The following is a 20,471-nucleotide window of genomic DNA, read 5'->3' on the forward strand; positions in this document are numbered from 1 at the left end:
TAAGTCAAACACATGCCTTATGCAAAAATGACTTATACTGACTTATGATTTTTATAAGTTTGCATAAGTCAAATTTAAGTCACTTTACCTTTTCCTGATGTCCCTCTGGCAGCCATACACCCTCTCCACACTCTCTGGGACCGATTTCAGGCCCTAAGAACGCGTCAATTGCTTGTTCCTTTTGTGGGAGGGTAGGGCACATGCCTAGGAGGTGCAGGAAGCAGAAGCACGCGAAAAAACGTACTCAGGAGCGCTCCAGACTGCCTGGAACATCTAAAAGTAATGTCAAAGGGCCACTTGGCCATCTGAGTGGGATAGGTGCAGCTCTCATCCGCTCCTTAAACCACAACCACTACCTTCCTGTTTTGGAAGCCTTGGTGGAAGTACCTTGAGTAGCGAATATTATCATCCTGAATGCCTCCCAAGCCTAAGCGTCCCAAGGCTAAGTCTGATGCGGTGGTCCCCTCGTGGGCCGACCACGTCAATCTTGACGAGCTGAACAAGAATCAGCGTCAATTCCTCTTCGCCAACTCAGGATCAGCTCCGGCCATTTTGGCTACTCTTCAACACAAGGGGTCTATTACCTCTTGGAACCCTTCTCATGGCGGTCTGCTGGACGTTCGTCCATTCAGCCCGGATTCTATCATCCCCGCGCCCAACACTGATTGGGATGCAGATGGGGGTGAACTCTTTGACCTCCCCGGAAGTAGTCTGGACCCTGCGCAGACCACTTCTACTCTTGGTAAACGGCCCCAGCCACCCTCTCCCGCTCCCTCCACCTCACTCGCAGCCGGCACTCCGCCAGCTAAGGCAGGTGATGATCAAGACATGCGCTCACCCGAGTCACCCACCCCCGCAAGCGCCCCCTTTTGGGGCGTTTACTTCAGGAATCTAGAGAACACACTGGCCACTCTGGACCCCACACACCACCAGTCAGCGCAGTACCTCGGCACTATGCTCACTGGGTTGCAGAAGATAGTACGCGATGAGCGCTATCTCTCCCTTCAGGTTGACGGCGGTTTCACTGTCGCCGACCTCATTGATGCCTTGTTACGACCTTAAAGCGAATGCTCAGGTTGCAGCGAAGGCAAAGACTTGAGGGCGAGTAAGGGGAAAAGCAAGTTGGTAAAGCATAGGGAAATACAGAGAGTATCTATGCTTACTTATACTAAGACTATCTACCCGAGGTATAACTAACTATAGAACGGGCTGAGTAACCATGACCGAGGTAGATGAGTAATACTGAGAAGGAAAGTATAAACTAGGAAGGAGGATGATCAATCATGAGAATAGAAGATTGATCATGAGAAGGGAAAGATAAACAAGGTAACGTCAAAGAGAAAGTGACATGGGAAAGAATGATGGGAGAAGCGTAGGTGGGGAAGAGTATATCCAGGGATATGGAAATGAGTAAGCATGATGACGTCCCTCCAATAGGTTGGTAAATTCATAACATGCCTTGCCACACAGGTCTAGTGTGGTCCAGTCCCCCTACCCTCCTCGTGTTCAGGAGACCGGCCCTCGGCCTACCTCCAAACCCCCTCCTAAGAAGGTTAAGTTTAACCCGCCTTCTCCCCTTGTGTTAGAACCTTGCCAGAATGTCACGGTGTCACGGTGTCACATCTGTCACATATTTTTACATAATAATTTCCCTCTGCTGCTACAGTTCGACGGAGGCTAAACTATCGGCATACTGCTAAAATGGCGCAAGCTACAGATTTACCAATTGAGCTCATCGACCTTATCTTATCTTTCCTACCTCCGAATCATGCGGAACAGGTACAATGGTGGAGGAGGGCAGCGGCTATAGGAAGAGAGAGTCGGCCAGTGGGTTGGAACCTATTGGATCATCGGTGCAGACGGTGTGGAAGGGTAACCTTAGCAATGTGGGACTATGAGGAACAGAAGGCGTGGGTAATACAGAGATGGGGATACTGGGGACCGCGACACTGGGCAATAGCCGGATTCTTCGTACTATGCCCATGTGATGCGATGATTGGGAATTACTTCGGGAGGTATTGGTTTGTGTGAGTAGATTACCAGTTTAGGAGTTGTTTGCACTTGTGGACACTTTTATGGTTTGTTTGGTATTGTTGACGTTTTTATGATCAATTTACTTTTGTTTACTTACTTCTTACTCCACTCTTCTTTTCTCATGTCAAATGTATAATTAGTTTACTTTCTCATACGTACTTCTTTTCACATGTCAGTATATAAATAAGTTACCTAGGGTAGTTGGTCTGTGTGCCGTAGTCTAGGTATATAAAGTAGGTAGAAACTTGTAGAAGACTCCGTCGAGTTCTCTTAGGTTCACGCCTAATATAACTTCTGTCACTATACTCCTTAGTTCTTGAGTTTAGGTGTGACCTGTGACATCACAGCCACAGTCGCCCTAACACCTTGCCAAGATGGCGAGTGCTCCAGCTCCGGCTGATAGTGCACCGCCTACCCTTTCCAAGCGACCGGCTCCGTCTCAGGCCCCGGCCGTCTCAGTCCACACCCCGCATGCCAAAGCTCCTGTCCGACGTAAGCAGGGTAAACATACAGTCCACAGCCCATCTCGCCGAGGCATTATCATCTCTCCCCCGAGGAACATTCGTCTCGGGGCTCACAAGTTCAAGGTTGACTTTATCAACAAACTCAACAACCTCCTCCTCACTGATCTGAAGGTCGACGACCTTCTTATTGAACATGCTGCTGAACACGGGATATCCACCTTCCTCACCACCACTCGTGTTCCCACTCCCGCTGAGTGCACGTTCGTGCTTAAACACGTGCGTGCACACTTTGTCATTGAAGGGAAAGAAACGCCGGTCCAATTACCCTATCCACTCCCACGTCCATGTCTTATCTCAAGATCGTGGATGTTCCTATCACCGATCCTAAATCTAATGATTGGCTCAATCCCACAAATACCGCTCTCTCCAAAGCAATGCTCGCATCTCCGGTCGGATCCTCGCTCGCCGACGTCATCAAACACGTTCGCCTCATGCAAACCTCCCCTCACTCAGATTCATGCATAGCATGGATCAACATCTCCGATACCGTCTCGGGAACTTCTGCAAAGAAGTTCATCGGGAAATTTATCTCTGTGGCACGCAAGAACTGCAAGATCCTCGGCGCTCGCCCCCACTCCGGCTCTGTCCTGTGCACACGGTGTTACAGGTGGGGCCATCACTCATCTCAGTGCCGCCGTCTCGGTGTGCGCTGCCCTCTATGCGGAGGTCCTCATCGCGAGGATTCTCACTCTCTTATAGTGCCCGATGACAAGGTTGCACACTGACATTGCGTGAACTGTACCGCTTCCAAGTGGGAAAAGCGCAACCACTCCGCTACAGATAAGGCTTGTCCTTTCTGGAAGCATCGGTTCGATCGGGAATGGCTTCGCAAGCAATTCCCAGCCAAGTGACAGTGTGGGTATTAACGTGTGCTATTGTTAGTAGGTTTTTAATTCTATCTTTACACTCTCTCTTCTTTTTAATTCTATCTTTACACTCTCTCTTCTTTTTACGGCAGGTCGTTACCTCGGCCTTTGTTATGGACCGTTATGTAGTCCCTCTTCTTTGTCATTTTCTTTTCAAGGCTCTCTGTTAAACCCTGTTGCCAGCGTTTGACCTTGTCACGTGTCAGGGGAGGGGGGGGGGGTCACCCTTGTAGTCGTTAGCTGGCAGGTGTACGTAAAGCCAGGGGAACGCGTCATGGCACCCCACGTATGAGTAGTATTGAAATATATTACACTGATTACAAAAAAAAAAAAAAAAAAAAAGATAGGTGCAGCTCTTCCAGCTGTCAAGACACCACCCACTCCTCCTGGGGATGCTTCTACTGGTCCTGGCTCTCCTGGCTCTGATATTCCACTCAGAGCGTCCGCTCTTGGTGCTTATTCCTCTCCCTCATCCTCTCCCTCACCATCTTCCTCACCATCCTTGCCACTACAGCTTGATGCTGACTTTTTCTGGCTGGCTGATACTGGTGCTACATCCCACATGACTCCTCACCGCCATTGGTTCAAATCCTACTCCCCTCATCGTATCCCTATCTGCCTTGCTGACAACTCTACTGTCTGTTCAGCTGGTGTAGGGTCTGTTGTCTTTCAACCAGTGGTGAATGGAAAAGAGACTAGAGCAGTCGAGTTTACAAGAGTCCTTCATGTTCCTGACCTCAGGAGTAATCTCTTATCATGTCTCTACCTTGCCCGACACAAGGGCTTCAATATCACTATCTCTGCTCAATCTATTGACTTCCAATGCAAAGGGATTTCGCTTTTCACGGCCACTATCCATTCCAACAACTCTGCTGAGCTTGACGGCTCAACTGTGACTTCTGAGACTGCTTTCTCTGTCTCTACCCTCCCGGTTGACCTCTCGCTATGGCATCGTCGCTTCATTCATCACAGCTACGCTGATGTAAAGTCTATGATCAGTAAGGACCTTGTGTCCGGGCTCAAACTCGAGTCTAACTTGTCCCCTGACTCTATCTGTGAGCCGTGTCTAGCTGGCAAGATGCATTCCCTTCCTTTTCCCTCCTCTTTGAATCACAATCGCTCTCCTCTCGAGCTGGTGCATTCAGATCTTCATAGACCGCTCCCAGTCGCTTCACACTCAGGCTACAAGTACTGGATCACCTTTATTGATGACACGACATGTTTCCGGGCCGTTTATCTGCTGAAAGCTAAGTCGGAGGCATTTGAAGCCTTCAAAGTCTACAAATCTTGGGCCGAGACTCAACTCGGAGTCAAACTGCGAGCACTACAGGTTGACAAGGGAGGTGAATAAATGTCTAAGGCTTTCATAAGCTTTACTGAGCTTGCTGGCATCGAGAGACGTCACTCGACTCGGAACCGGCCTCAGCAGAATGGTCTTGCTGAACGGGCTAATAGGACTATGGGAGAGAGGATCACTGCTATGCTCTCGGAATCTCGGCTACCTGCTTCGTTCTGGGGTGAATGTATCTCGTCTATGGTCCATGTCTGGAATATGCTTCCTACTGCTTTGCTTTCGGGCACCAATCCCTTCCAAACTTTCTATAAGCGAACACCTGATGTCTCACATCTCCGGGTATGGGGGTGCACATCATATGTCCATGTACAACAAGATAAGCGAAATTCTCTCCAGCCTCACTACGAGAAGTGTGTCTTTATTGGCTATCCGGCTGGCTACAAAGGCTGGAAATTCTACAATCCAGTCACAAAACGAACTGTGATCTCCGAGAGACACAACCTCTATATTTCAATAATACACATGTATTATGCAAATATTATGCAAACATTACCGTAATTTTAATTTGCATAGTACATGTATATTATCTAAAATATATCTAAACCTTATGCAAACAAAACCTTTAAAATGGACATTATTGAATTATTTTTTTACATATGTTTTACATAATATATGTGTACGATGTAAATTACATTTACGGTAATGTTTACATAATGTTTGCATAATACATGTGTATTTTTGAAATATAAAGGTTGTGAGAGCTGATTTCGACGAGAGATACTTTCCGGGCACTTCTAAAGCCCAACTCGAGGCTGTCCTGTCATTTGCCTGCACACCAGAGTCACTACAAATTCCTGATGATATATTGTCATACTCGGGACTGCCACCTATACAGGATGAAGGGGGTGATAATCACTTCCCTCCTGCTCGTCCTAAGACTCCCACTCCGTCCGCTTCAGTTCCACCTGAAGAGAAGCCAGTTCTACCTTTACTACCTCTCCCGTTGATTCATCCTGTGATTCCTCCAGTCACTCCTCCACAAATCCATGCACCTCTCCCAGTCACTCCTCCTACTGCCGGAGCCCCTCTTGAGCCCCCTCACGTTCCTAGACGTACTGGGCGAGTTTGGAAGCCTCCTGGTCAATGGTGGAAGCTCAAACAACCAGACTTAGCTGGTAATGACTCTGACTCGGACAACGAAGCTGCTCTGCTCGCTGACTCTGAGTTCTGTGAAGTCGAGTTTGCTGGAGCCGTTTCGGGTGCTGATCTCTGGAGTTATAGACTAGCTATGAAGTCTCCTGACTCGGATTGCTGGACTGAGGCTTGCAACACTGAGATCTTTAATCTCGAGGCTAACGGAACTTGGGAACTAATGGAACTGCCTCCAGGCAAGAAGGTAGTCAACTCTGGCTGGGTGTTCAAAGTGAAACGACTTGCCGACGGCTCAATTGAGCGCTACCAGGCTAGTCTTGTTGCCAAAGGCTATTCCCAACGTCCTGGATTCGACTTCACCGAGGTCTTTGCCCCTACATTTCGTCTTGCGTCACTACACCTCATTGTTGCTCTTGCAGCTAGAGAAGGCTACAAAATGCGCTATGTCGACATCTCTTCTGCCTTCACTTATGGAGAACTCGAAGAAGAGATCTGTATGCGCCAACCCGACGGCTATCACATTGGTAGTCCTAACATGGTCTTTTGGCTCCATAAATCGCTCTATGGCCTCAAGCAGGCTGCCAGACAGTGGAATAAGAAACTCCGGAGTGTTCTCGAGGGTATAGGCTACTCTAGGCTTCGCTCCGAGGTGACATCAAGGTCATTGTTCCTATCTTCATTGACGACATTACTCTTGTCTCGAAAAGTGATGCAGCTATGACTTCGGCAGTCACTGAGCTCTCCAAACACTTCAAGCTCCGTGATCTCGGCTCTACCACACTACTACTAGGCATTCAGGTGAAGCAGGATTGCTCTCATCACACTATCTCCCTCTCGCAGGAGCACTATATCAAGGAGCTCCTAGAACGCTTCAATATGGATGATGCTAATCCTCTTTCCACTCCACTCGCTCCAGGATCTGAACTCTCTGACATTGTTCCTTCACTCGAGGATCAGGCTGAGATGAGGTCAGTTCCCTATCTCAATGCTGTAGGTGCTCTTCAGTATCTGGACACTATGACCCGTCCCGACATTGCCTATGCTGTCTCCGATCTCGGGAGGTTCAACTCGAACCCAGCTCCAGCTCACTGGCTTGCAGTCAAACATCTATTCCGTTATCTCATTGGCACTATGCACTACAAACTAGTCTATCTAGCTAGTGACTCGGAAGAGCTTTTCACTACCTATTCTGACGCCTCTCACGGAGCCTGCAAGGCTACAGGTCGAGCTACGGGTGGTTATGTGACTCTTGTCTCAGGTGCTGCTGTAGGTTGGTCTTCTAAGCGCCAGCCATTTGTGACTCTCTCGAGCATTGAGGCTGAGTTTGTTGCTGCCGTCGAGGCTGGCAAGGAGATCAAGTGGACTAGGAATATTGGAATAAGCACCAAGAGCGGATGCTCTCAGTAGAATATCAGAGCCAGGAGAGCCAGAACCAGTAGAATCATCCCCAGGAGTGGGTGGTGTCTTGACAGCTGGAAGAGCTGCACCTATCCCACTCAGATGGCCAAGTGGCCCTGTGACATTACTTTTAGATGTTCCAGGCAGTCTGGAGCGCTCCTGAGCGCATTTTTTCGCGTTCTTTCGCTTCCTGCACCTCCTAGGCATGTGCCCTACCCTCCCACAAAAGGAACAAGCGATTGACACGTTCTTAGGGCCGGAAATCGGTCCCAGAGGGTGTGGAGAGGGTGTATGGCTGCCAGAGGGAGTTGTGGTTGATGTAGAGGCTCTCAGACGCGTCAGAGACACGCCATAACGCGTCGAAGTGGTATCCCAGGCATAGGGAGCGTGTGTGCGCAATTGCGAGGCCATAGACGTCGATGTGAGTGCAGGGGAAGGGATAGAAGTTGAGATATAGAGGGGAAAATGGTCAAAAGTTGCAATAAAACATGTTTTGAAGGTTGATAAAGTAATAGTCGTTTTTTAAGCGTTAGAAGCCGGGGCCCATAACCTGTTAAACGTAGAATGTACGCGACGCAGTGGCGAGTCTAACGGTCCTAGAAACGAGGCGAACGGACTGGAACTGAATGAGCAATCCTAGTGACAACTGTGGACACACTGTAAGAAGCTATATTGTGTTCTAATAACTTGTAGTCACCTGTGGATACACTGTAAGAAGCTAAGGCCTCTGAAGCGTCCACAGGGGAGTTCAACCATACATGACTAAGCTATCATGTGACTAAACTCGTCCGCATATATCTAAGTCCACCAGTAACACTTGTAGACTGCTTGCTCACTCTAACAGCCTTAGCTTCTTACAGTCTGTCCACAGGTGACTACAAGTTGTTAGAATACAATATAGCTTCTTACAGTCTGTCCACAGTTGTCACTAGGATTGCTCATTCAGTTCCAGTCCGTTCGCCTCGTTTCTAGGACCGTTAGACTCACCACTGCGTCGCGTACATTCTACGTTCAACATCTAGGAGCTCCTTGATGTAGTGCTCCTGCGAGAGGGAGATGGAGCAAATAGAAGAGTCCTGAGTGACCTGAATACCCAGCAGAAGTGTGGTAGAGCCAAGATCACGGAGTTTGAAGTGTTTGGACAGCTCAGAGACAGCCGAGGCCATGGCAGCATTACTTTTTGAGACAAGAGTAATGTCGTCAATGAATACTGGCACAATGACCTTGATGTCACCTTTGGAGTAGATGTAGATGGAGCTGTCGGAGCAAAGCCTAGTGTAGCCAATGCCTTCAAGGACACCCTGGAGTTTCTTATTCCACTGCCTGGCAGCCTGCTTGAGGCCATAAAGTGATTTACAAAGCCGAAAGACCATGTTAGGACTACCAATGTGATAGCCCTTGGGTTGGCGCATATAGATCTCCTCTTCGAGTTCCCCATAAGTGAAGGCAGAGGAGATGTCGACTGAACGCATTTTGTAGCCTTCTCTAGCTGCAAGAGCAATAATGAGGCGTAGCGAGGCAGGACGGAATGTGGGGGCAAAGACCTCGGTGAAGTCGAATCCAGGACGTTGGGAATAGCCTTTAGCAACGAAACGAGCCCGGTAGCGCTCAATTGAGCCGTCGGCAAGTCGTTTCACTTTGAACACCCAGCCAGAGTTGACTACCTTCTTGCCTGGAGGCAGTTCCATTAACTCCCAAGTTCCATTAGCCTCGAGATTGAATATCTCAGTGTTACAAGCCTCAGTCCAGCAATCCGAGTCAGGAGACTTCATAGCTAGTCTATAACTCCGGGGATCAGCACCCGAAACGGCTCCAGCAAATTCGACTTCACAATACTCAGAGTCAGCCAGCAGAGCAGCTTCATCATCCGAGTCAGAGTCATTACCAGCTAAGTCTGGTTGTTTGAGCTTCCACCATTGACCAGGAGGCTTCCGAACTCGCCCAGTACGTCTAGGAACATGAGGGGGCTCAAGAGGCGCTCCGGCAGTAGGAGGAGTGACTGGGAGGGGTGCATGGATTTGTGGAGGTGTGACTGGCAGAATCACAGGAGGAATTACTGGAGGAATGTTAGAATAAGAGTGAGAGTTGATAGATGTCGAACTCTGTCAGTGGAAGCTAACGGTTCCAGTAGATGTTGTTAAACCACTAGTACTGAGGTCTAACTCGACAAGGAACTACTTGTCGAGTCAAGATACTTATACTACTACAAAACGATTTGAAATCAAAGAAGTAATGGCTATGACATATGTATGATGTAATGCATGACGACGAAATGACATCATTGATGACGTCATATGGAAAGTGATAGAACAACTATTAATAGTCCAAATAGATCCGAGGATTTACCACTGCTAACAGGAAGTGATTATCACCCCCTTCATCCTGTAGAGGTGGCAGTCCCGAGTGTGATGATGTATCATGAGAAGTTTGTAGTGGCTCTGGTAGGCAAGCAAATGACAGGACAGCCTCGAGTTGGGCTTTGGAAGTGCCCGGAAAGTATCTCTCGTCAAAATCAGCTCTCTCAGAGATCACGGTTCGCTTTGTGACTGGGTTGTAGAACTTCCAGCCTTTGTAGCCAGCCGGATAGCCAATAAAGACACACTTCTGGTAGTGAGGCTGGAGAGAATTTCACTTATCTTGTTGTACATGGACATATGACATGCACCCCCATACCCGGAGATGTGAGACATCAGGTGTTCGCTTATAGAAAGCTTGGAAGGGAGTAGTGCCCGAAAGCGAAGCAGTAGGGAGCATATTCTAGACATGGACCATAGACAAGATAAATTCACCCCAGAACAAAGCAGGTAGCCGAGATTCCGAGAGCATAGCAGTGATCCTCTCTCCCATAATCCTATTAGCACGTTCTGCAAGTCCATTCTGTTGAGGTCTATTTTGAGTAGAATGCCTCCTCTCAATGCCAGCTTCCTGTGTGAAGGCTAGAAAAGCCTTGGACATGTATTCACCTCCCTTGTCATCCTGTAGAGCCCGCAGTTTGACTCCGAGTTGAGTCTCGGCCCAGGATTTGTAGACTTTGAAGTCTTCAAATGCCTCCGACTTAGCTTTCAGCAGATAAACGGCCCGGAAACGTGTCGTGTCGTCAATAAAGGTGATCCAGTACTTGTAGCCTGAGTGTGAAGTGACTGGGAGCGGTCTGTGAAGATCTGAATGCACCAGCTCAAGAGAAGAGTGATTGTGATTCAAAGAGGAGGGAAAAGGAAGGGAATGCATCTTGCCAGCTAGACACGGCTCACAGATAGAGTCAGGGGACGAGTTAGACTCGAGTTTGAGCCCGGAAACTAGATCCTTACTGATCATAGACTTCACATCAGCGTAGTTGTGATGAATGAAGCGGCGGTGCCATAGCGAGATGTCAACCGGGAGGGTAGAGACAGAAAGCAGTCTCAGAAGTCACAGTTGAGCCGTCAAGCTCAGCAGAGTTGTTGGAATGGATAGTGGCCGTGAAAAGCGAAATCCCTTTGCATTGGAAGTCAATAGATTGAGCAGAGATAGTGATATTGAAGCCCTTGTGTCGGGCAAGGTAGAGACATGATAAGAGATTACTCCTGAGGTCAGGAACATGAAGGACTCTTGTAAACTCGACTGCTCTAGTCTCTTTTCCATTCACCACTGGTTGAGCGCGTTTTTTCGCGTTCTTTCACTTCCTGCACCTCCTAGACATGTGCCCTAACCTCCCACAAAAGGAACAAGTGATTGACGCGTTCTTAGGGCCAGAAATCGGTCCTAGAGAGTGTGGAGAAGGTGTATGGCTGCCAGAGGGAGTTGTGGTCGATGTAGGGGTTCTCAGACACGTTGGAGACGCGCCAAAACGCGTCAAAGTGGTGTCCCCGGCATAGGGAGCGTGTGTGCTTGATTGCAAGGCCATAGACGTCGATTCGAGTGCAGGGGAAGGGATAGAAGTTGAGATATAGAGGGGAAAATAGTAGAAAGTGGCAAAAAATGCGTTTTGAAGGCTGTTAGAAGCCGGGGCCCATAACCTGTTAAATGTAGAACAATAGCGGTTGCAGTGGCGATCCTAACGAGCCTAGAAACGAGTCAAACAGATAGGAACTGACTGAGCAATCCTAAGGACAAACTGTGGATACACTGTAAGAAGCTGTATTGTGTTCTGATAACTTGTACTCACCTGTGGATACACTGTAAGAAGCTAAGGCCTCTGAAGCGTCCACAGGGGAGTTCAACCATACATGACTAAGCTATCATGTGACTAATTTTTATTTCAAAACTACTTAAAGGGTGCCATGACGTGTTCCCCGTACTTTACATCACCTGTACTTAACTACTCAACAAGTCCGTATCCAGCCGACAAGGTCGAAGCCATAAGAGAAAAAGAAAAAGAAAGAAGAGACTGTTCGAATCTGTATACAAGTACACTAAGATAGACAAAGAAACAGAAACGTTCATAAACGAGATAAAAGAAAATCATTCTTCTCCTACCCCTTTTCAACACCGCCTGCGACACAGGCTTAATCTCTCTCATCATCGCACAGTAGATATCTCTCCATCCATCATTTATCTCCCATATGTTCCAATGCCGTACGAACTCGATCGACTCGTGCAAGAAGATCGGTCCTTCTAATAGAGGAAGCCTTCGCTTCTTCCTCCTTTTGTTCTCTTCATCTCTAGCCAACTCCAACTCTTTCCTATAGGCCGGCCAGCTTTCGTCTGCGTGTCGCGGAAGTTCCGGTGGTTCGAAACTAAACGCTTGGGGGTTGTCTTGAAGAAAGAGGAAATGTCAGAGAGTTCAGATCCTGGAGCGAGGGGAGTGGAAAGTGGATTAGCATCATCCATATTGAAGCGTTCTAGGAGCTCCTTGATGTAGTGCTCCTGCGAGAGGGAGATAGTGTGATGAGAGCGATCCTGCTTCACCTGAACATTGGTCGCATAAGCGAGGATTATCCCCTGATGGCAACAGTCGTAAATCGCGATTTACGACTGTTAATCGTCACTATGATAATTTTTAACCCCAATTAGTATATATATAATCATGATTATATTTATTATCCGGAACCCAGACTGGTGATTTTGACAGGCATAGAAAAGAATGTTTAATCACGATTATAATCGTGATTTTTAAATCATGATTATAATCTTGTAATCTTATCTTAAACTATAATCATGATTATATTTGTAATCTTATCTACTGTGCGATAATCGTAATTGTGATTATAATCTAATAATCATTTGTACTACGTATATAATTAACTACCATGGGAAATACACTACAAACTCTCAACTACTTATATTAGATTGAAGATAGAATATAGATGTCAGTGCACACTGGAAATTTGGCGGTCGGCACCACCGGGAATTGAACTGAAGCCTTCTGGACTGGGACTCAGAACAATGCACCAGTTGTGCCGTTACGCCAGGCGTCCAAGCAAAGGTGTAAAACACTTATGCAATATAGGGCATCACAAAAGCAGCATTACACCCTTATAGATTGATAACTGTTGAAACAATAAACGTTTCACATGGTGTAATGGTAAAATTTCGTAGAGCTATGGTTCTGTCGCGAACGCTTTGGTTCGAGCCCCGCTGAAGCCATCTCCGATGAAATTGATTAAGTAAGTTGCAATCATTGGTCAATTAAGGCTATGTTTATTAAACGTAAATTATTTGTAGATTAGATGAGTACTGGGGAGCAGTACATACAAAGTACATACGTTTCCTGATGAACATGTCGATTATTTCAATTTATCAGTCGCAAAAATCGTGGTTCTAACACAATAATAATATATAAGTACAACAGTAATCATGATATTGCGATTATCAGTCACAAATCGTGATTAACGGCTGTTGCAATGGACGCTTATCCTGGCTTACGTGGTCCCTGACCTGAATGCCTAGCAGAAGAGTGGTAGAGCCGAGATAACGTATTTTGAAGTGTTTCGAGAGCTCAGTGACTGCCAAAGTCATAGCTGCATCACTCTTCGAGACAAGAGTAATGTCGTCAATGAAGATAGGCACAATGACCTTGATGTCACCTTTCGAGTAGATGTAGATGGAGCTGTTGGAGCACAGCCTAGAGTAGCCTATACCCTCGAGAACACTCCGGAGTTTCTTATTCCACTGTCTGGCAGCCTGCTTGAGGCCATAGAGGGATTTACGGAGCCGAAAGACCATGTTAGGACTGCCAATGTGATAGCCCTCGGGTTGACGCATACAGATCTCTTCTTCGAGTTCTCCATAAGTGAAGGCAGAAGAGATGTCGACTGAGCGCATTTTGTAGCCTTCTCTAGCAGCTAGAGCAACAATGAGGCGTAGTGACGCAGGACAGAATGTAGGGGCAAAGACCTCGGTGAAGTCAAATCCGGGACGTTGGGAATAGCCTTTAGCAACGAAACGAGCCCGGTAGCGCTCAATTGAGCCGTCGGCAAGTCGTTTCACTATGAACACCCAGCCAGAGTTGACTACCTTCTTGCCAGGAGGCAGTTCCATTAGTTCCCAAGTTCCATTGGCCTCGAGATTGAATATCTCAGTGTTGCAAGCCTCAGTCCAGCAATCCGAGTCAGGAGACTTCATAGCTAGTCTATAACTCCGGGGATCAGCACCCGAAACGGCTCCAGCAAATTCGACTTCACAATACTCAGAGTCAGCCAGCAGAGCAGCTTCGTCATCCGAGTCAGAGTCATTACCAGCTAAGTCTGGTTGTTTGAGCTTCCACCATTGACCAGGAGGCTTCCGAACTCGCCCAGTACGTCTAGGAACATGAGGGGGCTCAAGAGGCGCTCCGGCAGTAGGAGGAGTGACTGGGAGGGGTGCATGGATTTGTGGAGGAGTGACTGGAGGAATCACGGGAGGAATGAATGGTGGAATTACTGGAAGTGGTAGAGGTAGAACTGGCTTCTCTTCAGGAGGAACTGAAGCGGACGGAGTGGGAGTCTTAGGACGAGCAGTGTTACGACCTTAGTCTGTGAGACTCAGGTTGCAGACAAGTGACAAAGACTTGAGAGCGAGGTGAGAGTAGAGAAAGGGAAAGATACAATTGGTGAAGCGTAAGGAAGTACAACAGTATCTACTGGTCTTATATATGTAAAGGTATCTACCCAAGGTAACTAACTATAGAACGGGCTGAGTAACCATGACCGAGGTAGATGAGTAATCAGTGAGAAGGAAAGTATTAACTAGGGAGTAGGATGATCAATCATGAGAATAGAAGATTGATCATGGGAAGGAAAAGACATAATAGGTATCATGAAGGATCAATCAAGGGAACAATAAGAATGATCATAGAAGGGAAAGACAAACAAGGTAACGTCAAAGAGAAAGTGACATGGGAATGACTGATGGGAGAAGCGTAGGTGGAGAAGAGTATATCCAGGGATATGGAAATGAGTAAGCATGATGACGTCCCTCCTATAGGTTGGTAAATTCATAACAAGCAGGAGGGAAGTGATTATCACCCCCTTCATCCTGTAGAGGTGGCAGTCCCGAGTATGACGATGTATCATCAGGAATTTGTAGCGACTCTGGTAGGCAAGCAAATGATGGGACAGCCTCGAGTTGGGCTTTAGAAGTGCCCAGAAAGTATCTCTCGTCGAAATCAGCTCTCTCGGAGATCACAGTTCGCTTTGTGACTGGGATGTAGAATTTCCAGCCTTTGTATCCAGCCGGATAGCCAATAAAGACACACTTCTCGTAGTGAGGCTGAAGAGAATTGCGCTTATCTCGTTGTACATGTACATATGACGTGCACCCCCATACCCGGAGATGTGAGACATCAGGTTTTCGCTTATAGAAAGCTTGGAAGGGTGTGGTGCCCGAAAGCAAAGCAGTAGGAAGCATGTTCCAGACATGGACCATGGACGAGATACATTCACCCCAGAATGAAGCAGGTAGCCAAGATTCTGAGAGCATAGCAGTGATCCTCTCTCCCATAGTCCTATTAGCACGTTCTGCAAGTCCATTCTGCTGAGGCCGATTTCGAGTCGAGTGACGTCTCTCAATGCCAGCAAGCTCAGTAAAGCTTATGCAAGCCTTGGACATGTATTCACCTCCCTTGTCATCCTGTAGAGCCCGCAGTTTGACTCCGAGTTGAGTCTCGGCCCAGGATTTGTAGACTTTGAAGGCTTCAAATGCCTCCGACTTAGCTTTAAGCAGATAGACAGCCAGGAAATGTGTCGCGTCGTCAATGAAGGTGATCCAGTACTTGTAGCCTGAGTGTGAAGCGACTGGGAGCGGTCCGTGAAGGTCTGAATGCACCAGCTCGAGAGGAGAACGATTGTGATTCAAGGAGGAGGGAAAAGGAAGGGAATGCATCTTGTCAGCAAGGCAGGGCTCACAGATAGAGTCAGGACACAAGTTAGACTCGAGTTTGAGCCCGGAAACAAGGTCCTTACTGATCATTGACTTCACATCAGCGTAGTTGTGATGAATAAAGCGACGATGCCATAGCAAAAGGTCAACCGGGAGAGTAGAGACAGAGAATGCAGTCTCAGAAGTCACAGTTGAGCCGTCAAGCTCAGCAGAGTTGTTGGAATGGATAGTGGCCGTGAAAAGCGAAATCCCTTTGCATTGGAAGTCAATAGATTGAGCAGAGATAGTGATATTGAAGCCCTTGTGTCGGGCAAGGTAGAGACATGATAAGAGATTACTCCTGAGGTCAGGAACATGAAGGACTCTTGTAAACTCGACTGCTCTAGTCTCTTTTCCATTCACCACTGGTTGAAAGACAACAGACCCTACACCAGCTGAACAGACAGTAGAGTTGTCAGCAAGGCAGATAGGGATACGATGAGGGGAGTAGGATTTGAACCAATGGCGGTGAGGAGTCATGTGGGATGTAGCACCAGTATCAGCCAGCCAGAAAAAGTCAGCATCAAGCTGTAGTGGCAAGGATGGTGAGGAAGATGGTGAGGGAGAGGATGAGGGAGAGGAATAAGCACCAAGAGCGGACGCTCTGAGTGGAATATCAGAGCCAGGAGAGCCAGAACCAGTAGAAACATCCCCAGGAGGAGTGGGTGGTGTGTTGACAGCTGGAAGAGCTGCACCTATCCCACTCAGATGGCCAAGTGGCCCTTTGACATTACTTTTAGATGTTCCAGGCAGTCTGGAGAGCTCCTGAGCACATTTCTTCGCGTTCTTTCGCTTCCTGCACCTCCTAGGCATGTGCCCTACCCTCCCACAAAAGGAACAAGCGATTGACACGTTCTTAGGGCCGGAAATCGGTCCCAGAGAGTGTGGAGAGGGTGTATGGCTGCCAGAGGGAGTTGTGGTCGATGTAGAGGCTCTCAGACGCGTCAGAGACGCGCCAAAACGCGTCGAAATGGTGTCCCATGCGTAGGAAGCGTGTGTGCGCGATTGCGAAGCCATAGACGTCGATGTGAGTGCAGGGGAAGGGATAGAAGTTGATAGAGATAGGAAGATGATTGAGAAGAGTTGAGGTTGATAAACTAATAGTCGTTTTTTAAGCGTTAGAAGCCGGGGCCCATAACCTGTTAAACGTAGAATGTACGCGACGCAGTGGCAAATCTAACGGTCCTAGAAACGAGGCGATCGGACAGGAACTGAATGAGCAATCCTAGTGACAACTGTGGACAGACTGTAAGAAGCTATATTGAGTTCTAACAACTTGTACTCACCTGTGGACAGACTGTAAGAAGCTAAGGCCTCTGAAGCGTCCACAGGGAAGTTCAACCATACATGACTAAGCTATCATGTGACTAAACTCGTCCGCATATATCTAAGTCCACCAACTACACTTGTAGACTGCTTGCTCACTCTAACACACCCCCTTGATCCAGCCAGTCTACTCAAGTCCTAATAGAGGAACAGCAAACTCAACTACCTTCTTTGCGACAGCCTTGGTTAGGATGTCAGCCACTTGCTCGTGAGTCGAAACATACAAAGGATCTATGAGTCCTTCTTCAACAGCCTCCCGGAGCCAGTAGAAGCGCAGGTCTAGGTGCTTCATGCGTCCGTGATGCTCTGGATTCTTGGCTACACTGATTCCTGACTTGTTATCAACGAAGAGAGTCGAAGGGAGTGTCGGAGGAAAGCCAAACTCGGTCAGGATATTCCTAGTCCACTTGATCTCCTTGCCAGCCTCGACGGCAGCAACAAACTCAGCCTCAGTGCTCGAGAGAGTCACAAATGGCTGACGCTTAGAAGACCAACCTACAGCAGCTCCTGAGACTAGAGTCACATAACCACCCGTAGCTCGACCTGTAGCCTTGCAGGCTCCGTGAGAGGCGTCCGAGTAGGTAGTGAATAGTTCCTCTGAGTCACTAGCTCGATAGACTAGCTTGTAGTGCATAGTCCCAATGAGATACCTGAATAAGTGCTTGACTGCAAGCCAGTGAGCCGGAGCTGGGTTCGAGTTGAACCTCCCGAGATAGAAGACAGCATAGGCGATGTCAGGGCGAGTCATAGTGGCAAGATACTGAAGGGCACCTACAGCATTGAGATAAGGAACTGACTTCATCTCAGCCTGCTCCTCGAGTGAAGGAACAATGTCAGAGAGTTCAGAGCCCGGAGCGAGGGGAGTGGATAGAGGATTAGCATCATCCATATTGAAGCGTTCTAGGAGCTCCTTGATGTAGTGCTCCTGCGAGAGGGAGATGGAGTGAGTAGAAGAGTCCTGAGTGACCTGAATACCCAGCAGAAGTGTGGTAGAGCCGAGATCACGGAGCTTGAAGTGTTTTGAGAGCTCAGTGACTGCCGAAGTCATAGCTGCATCACTTTTCGAGACAAGAGTAATGTCATCAATGAAGATGGGTACAATAACCTTGATGTCACCTTTGGAGTAGATGTAGATGGAGCTGTCGGAGCGCAGCCTAGAGTAGCCAATACCCTCAAGAACACTCCGGAGTTTCTTATTCCACTGTCTGGCAGCCTGCTTGAGGCCATAGAGCGATTTACGCAGCCGAAAGACCATGTTAGGACTACCAATGTGATAGCCCTCGGGTTGACGCATATAGATCTCTTCTTCGAGTTCTCCATAAGTGAAGGCAGAGGAGATGTCAACGGAGCACATTTTGTAGCCTTCTCTAGCTGCAAGAGCAATAATGAGGCGTAGTGATGCAGGACGGAATGTAGGGGCAAAGACCTCGGTGAAGTCGAATCCAGGACGTTGGGAATAGCCTTTCGCAACGAGACGAGCCCGGTAGCGCTCAATAGAGCCGTCGGCAAGTCGTTTGACTTTGAACACCCAGCCAGAGTTGACTACCTTCTTGCCTGGAGGCAGTTCCATAAGCTCCCAAGTTCCGTTAGCCTCGAGATTGAAGATCTCAGTGTTGCAAGCATCAGTCCAGCAATCCGAGTCAGGAGACTTCATAGCTAGTCTATAACTCCGGGGATCAGCACCCGAGACGGCTCCAGCAAACTCAACTTCACAGAACTCAGAGTCAGCCAGCAGAGCAGCTTCGTCATCCGAGTCAGAGTCATTACCAGCCAACTCCATCAGGAAAAGGTAAAGTGACTTAAATTTGACTTATGCAAACTTATAAATATCATAAGTCAGTATAAGTCATTTTTGCATAAGGCATGTCACTGTCTGAGGTTCTGACTTATGCAATACTTAAGTAAATCATAAGTACATAAGTCACAATATGGTCATAAGATTCAAGATTATCATAAGTCATGAGGATTTATCTTAAGTTGCATAAGTAAGTACTTAAGACAGTAAGAAGATGTAAGAGAGTATAAGCTCAATTATAAGGAACATCATAATGCATAAGGAACAAAGAATTATATTCATATAGTAAATACAATACATCATGTATAATACAGACTTCCTAAAGAGGAAATAGACCCTGAAAAAAGCAGACAAGAGGGATATGACAGCAGCCAGGGGAGTAGAAATGGAAAATGGGGGGAAAATGATGAGAAATGTGATTCTAAAAGTAACAAATGAGTATGAGTAGATGAAGAGTCAAAAAGTACTCACCAAAGACTAGAGATCCCCCCAAAACTCATCCACATATCATCCTCACATCACCTCTCAAAACCCTTCCAAAATAGCCCTAAAAAAGCAAAAAAAGCGTCCTAATCAAGCTGAGAATCAGCTGGGGGAGAGCTAGGAAGGTGATAAGGATATTACTTACTAAGTTACAGGCCTGGAGGGCAAGAAAGGGGGAGGGAGAGGATGGGGAGGGGAGGGATGATGGTGGTGATGAGGAAGGATCAACCTTGTGCTCGAAACAGAAGTTCAACATGTCACATGATGTCACATGACTGCTGGACTTGGGATTTTCGAGTCAAAGTTCCTCAAATCATAGGTAGGAGATATTTTCGGGTCATTTCTGCATGGATTTTAATGATCTAAAAGTGTATTCCTATATTTTCGAGGTCGAAGAGTTCGAATATGTCGTTAGATCTTTTGTTGGATGAAAGCCTATTGAGATATTGCACATTTAACATATGATAAACACAAGATTGCGCTGTAGCTCCTCAAATATTGATCGGATAATAGATCTAAAACCGGATTCGAATTCCTGGACCTTGAAAACATATACTTACACTCTTCAATCGTCAAAATCGACACAGTAACCAGTAGAAAACATGGCATTCTCGTTATGTCATCTCCATAACTGGTATGTTTTCCAACAAAAGCATACATATAAACTTGTGTTCTTTTAATATTCTAAGATTTGTCATGATTTGTCCAGAATTTTCCAGTTAGTAGAGCAGGCCCTACAACAAGTCTATCTGCAGTCGATAATGACTCCCCCACCCATGATGGAATCTTGATATCTCCATAACGGGTATGTTTTCCGATAAAAACATACATATAAACTCATGTTTTTTAAATATTCTAAGATTTGTTGTGATTTTTCCGGAATTTCATGAGTAGTAGAACAAGACATACAGCATAATGTTCTTATAATGCTATGACTTATTCACTTATGAGATTCTGTATGACTTGTCAATAAACTTATGAAACTTTGTCTGACTTATGAAATGTCCTGTGCTTATGCTTTCTTTGTATCCAACTTATGAATTTATGATAGACTTATGAACTAATGTGTGACTTATGTGTAAACTTCTTGTCTGGCTTATGAAAAATTATGAACTTATGCTATTTTGGTGACTTATGTGCCTTAAGTTGGTCTTTATAAGGCAAGCATTCGGCAACTTTTTCATAAGTTTGCATAAGTTGTGTGACTTTTTGCTGATGTGATAAGTTGCAATAATAACACACAAAGCAAAAAAGTCTTGGAAAATATTATGTCTTTTTCATCA

The 20,471-nt window shown here is 46.8% G+C and overlaps 3 protein-coding genes across 3 annotated transcripts; 2 read left to right on the forward strand and 1 right to left on the reverse strand.

Moving 5' to 3' along the window:
* Nucleotides 1-414: 414 nt before the first annotated feature.
* On the forward strand, nucleotides 415-1,507 carry AGABI2DRAFT_178350 (hypothetical protein; the record flags this gene model as incomplete). The annotated part of the gene is made up of 2 exons (XM_006460950.1): nucleotides 415-1,050; nucleotides 1,466-1,507. Coding segments are annotated over 2 exons (678 nt in total), but the record flags the coding sequence as incomplete, so codon positions are not given.
* A 1,517-nt stretch (nucleotides 1,508-3,024) lies between these two features.
* On the forward strand, nucleotides 3,025-3,409 carry AGABI2DRAFT_136070 (hypothetical protein; the record flags this gene model as incomplete). Its single annotated transcript, XM_006460951.1, has 2 exons — nucleotides 3,025-3,165; nucleotides 3,311-3,409. 2 exons carry the CDS (start codon nucleotides 3,025-3,027, stop codon nucleotides 3,407-3,409), a joined length of 240 nt encoding a protein of 79 aa, XP_006461014.1.
* Nucleotides 3,410-10,638: 7,229 nt separating this feature from the next.
* Nucleotides 10,639-11,151, reverse strand: AGABI2DRAFT_117952 (hypothetical protein; the record flags this gene model as incomplete). Its single annotated transcript, XM_006460952.1, has 2 exons — nucleotides 10,639-10,895; nucleotides 10,965-11,151. The coding sequence occupies 2 exons, from the start codon at nucleotides 11,149-11,151 to the stop codon at nucleotides 10,639-10,641; spliced, it is 444 nt and encodes a 147-aa protein (XP_006461015.1).
* Between the last annotated feature and the right edge of the window lie 9,320 nt (nucleotides 11,152-20,471).

The sequence above is a fragment of the Agaricus bisporus genome (assembly GCF_000300575.1).
Source record: "Agaricus bisporus var. bisporus H97 unplaced genomic scaffold AGABI2scaffold_5, whole genome shotgun sequence".
Taxonomy (NCBI): Eukaryota; Fungi; Basidiomycota; class Agaricomycetes; order Agaricales; family Agaricaceae; genus Agaricus; species Agaricus bisporus.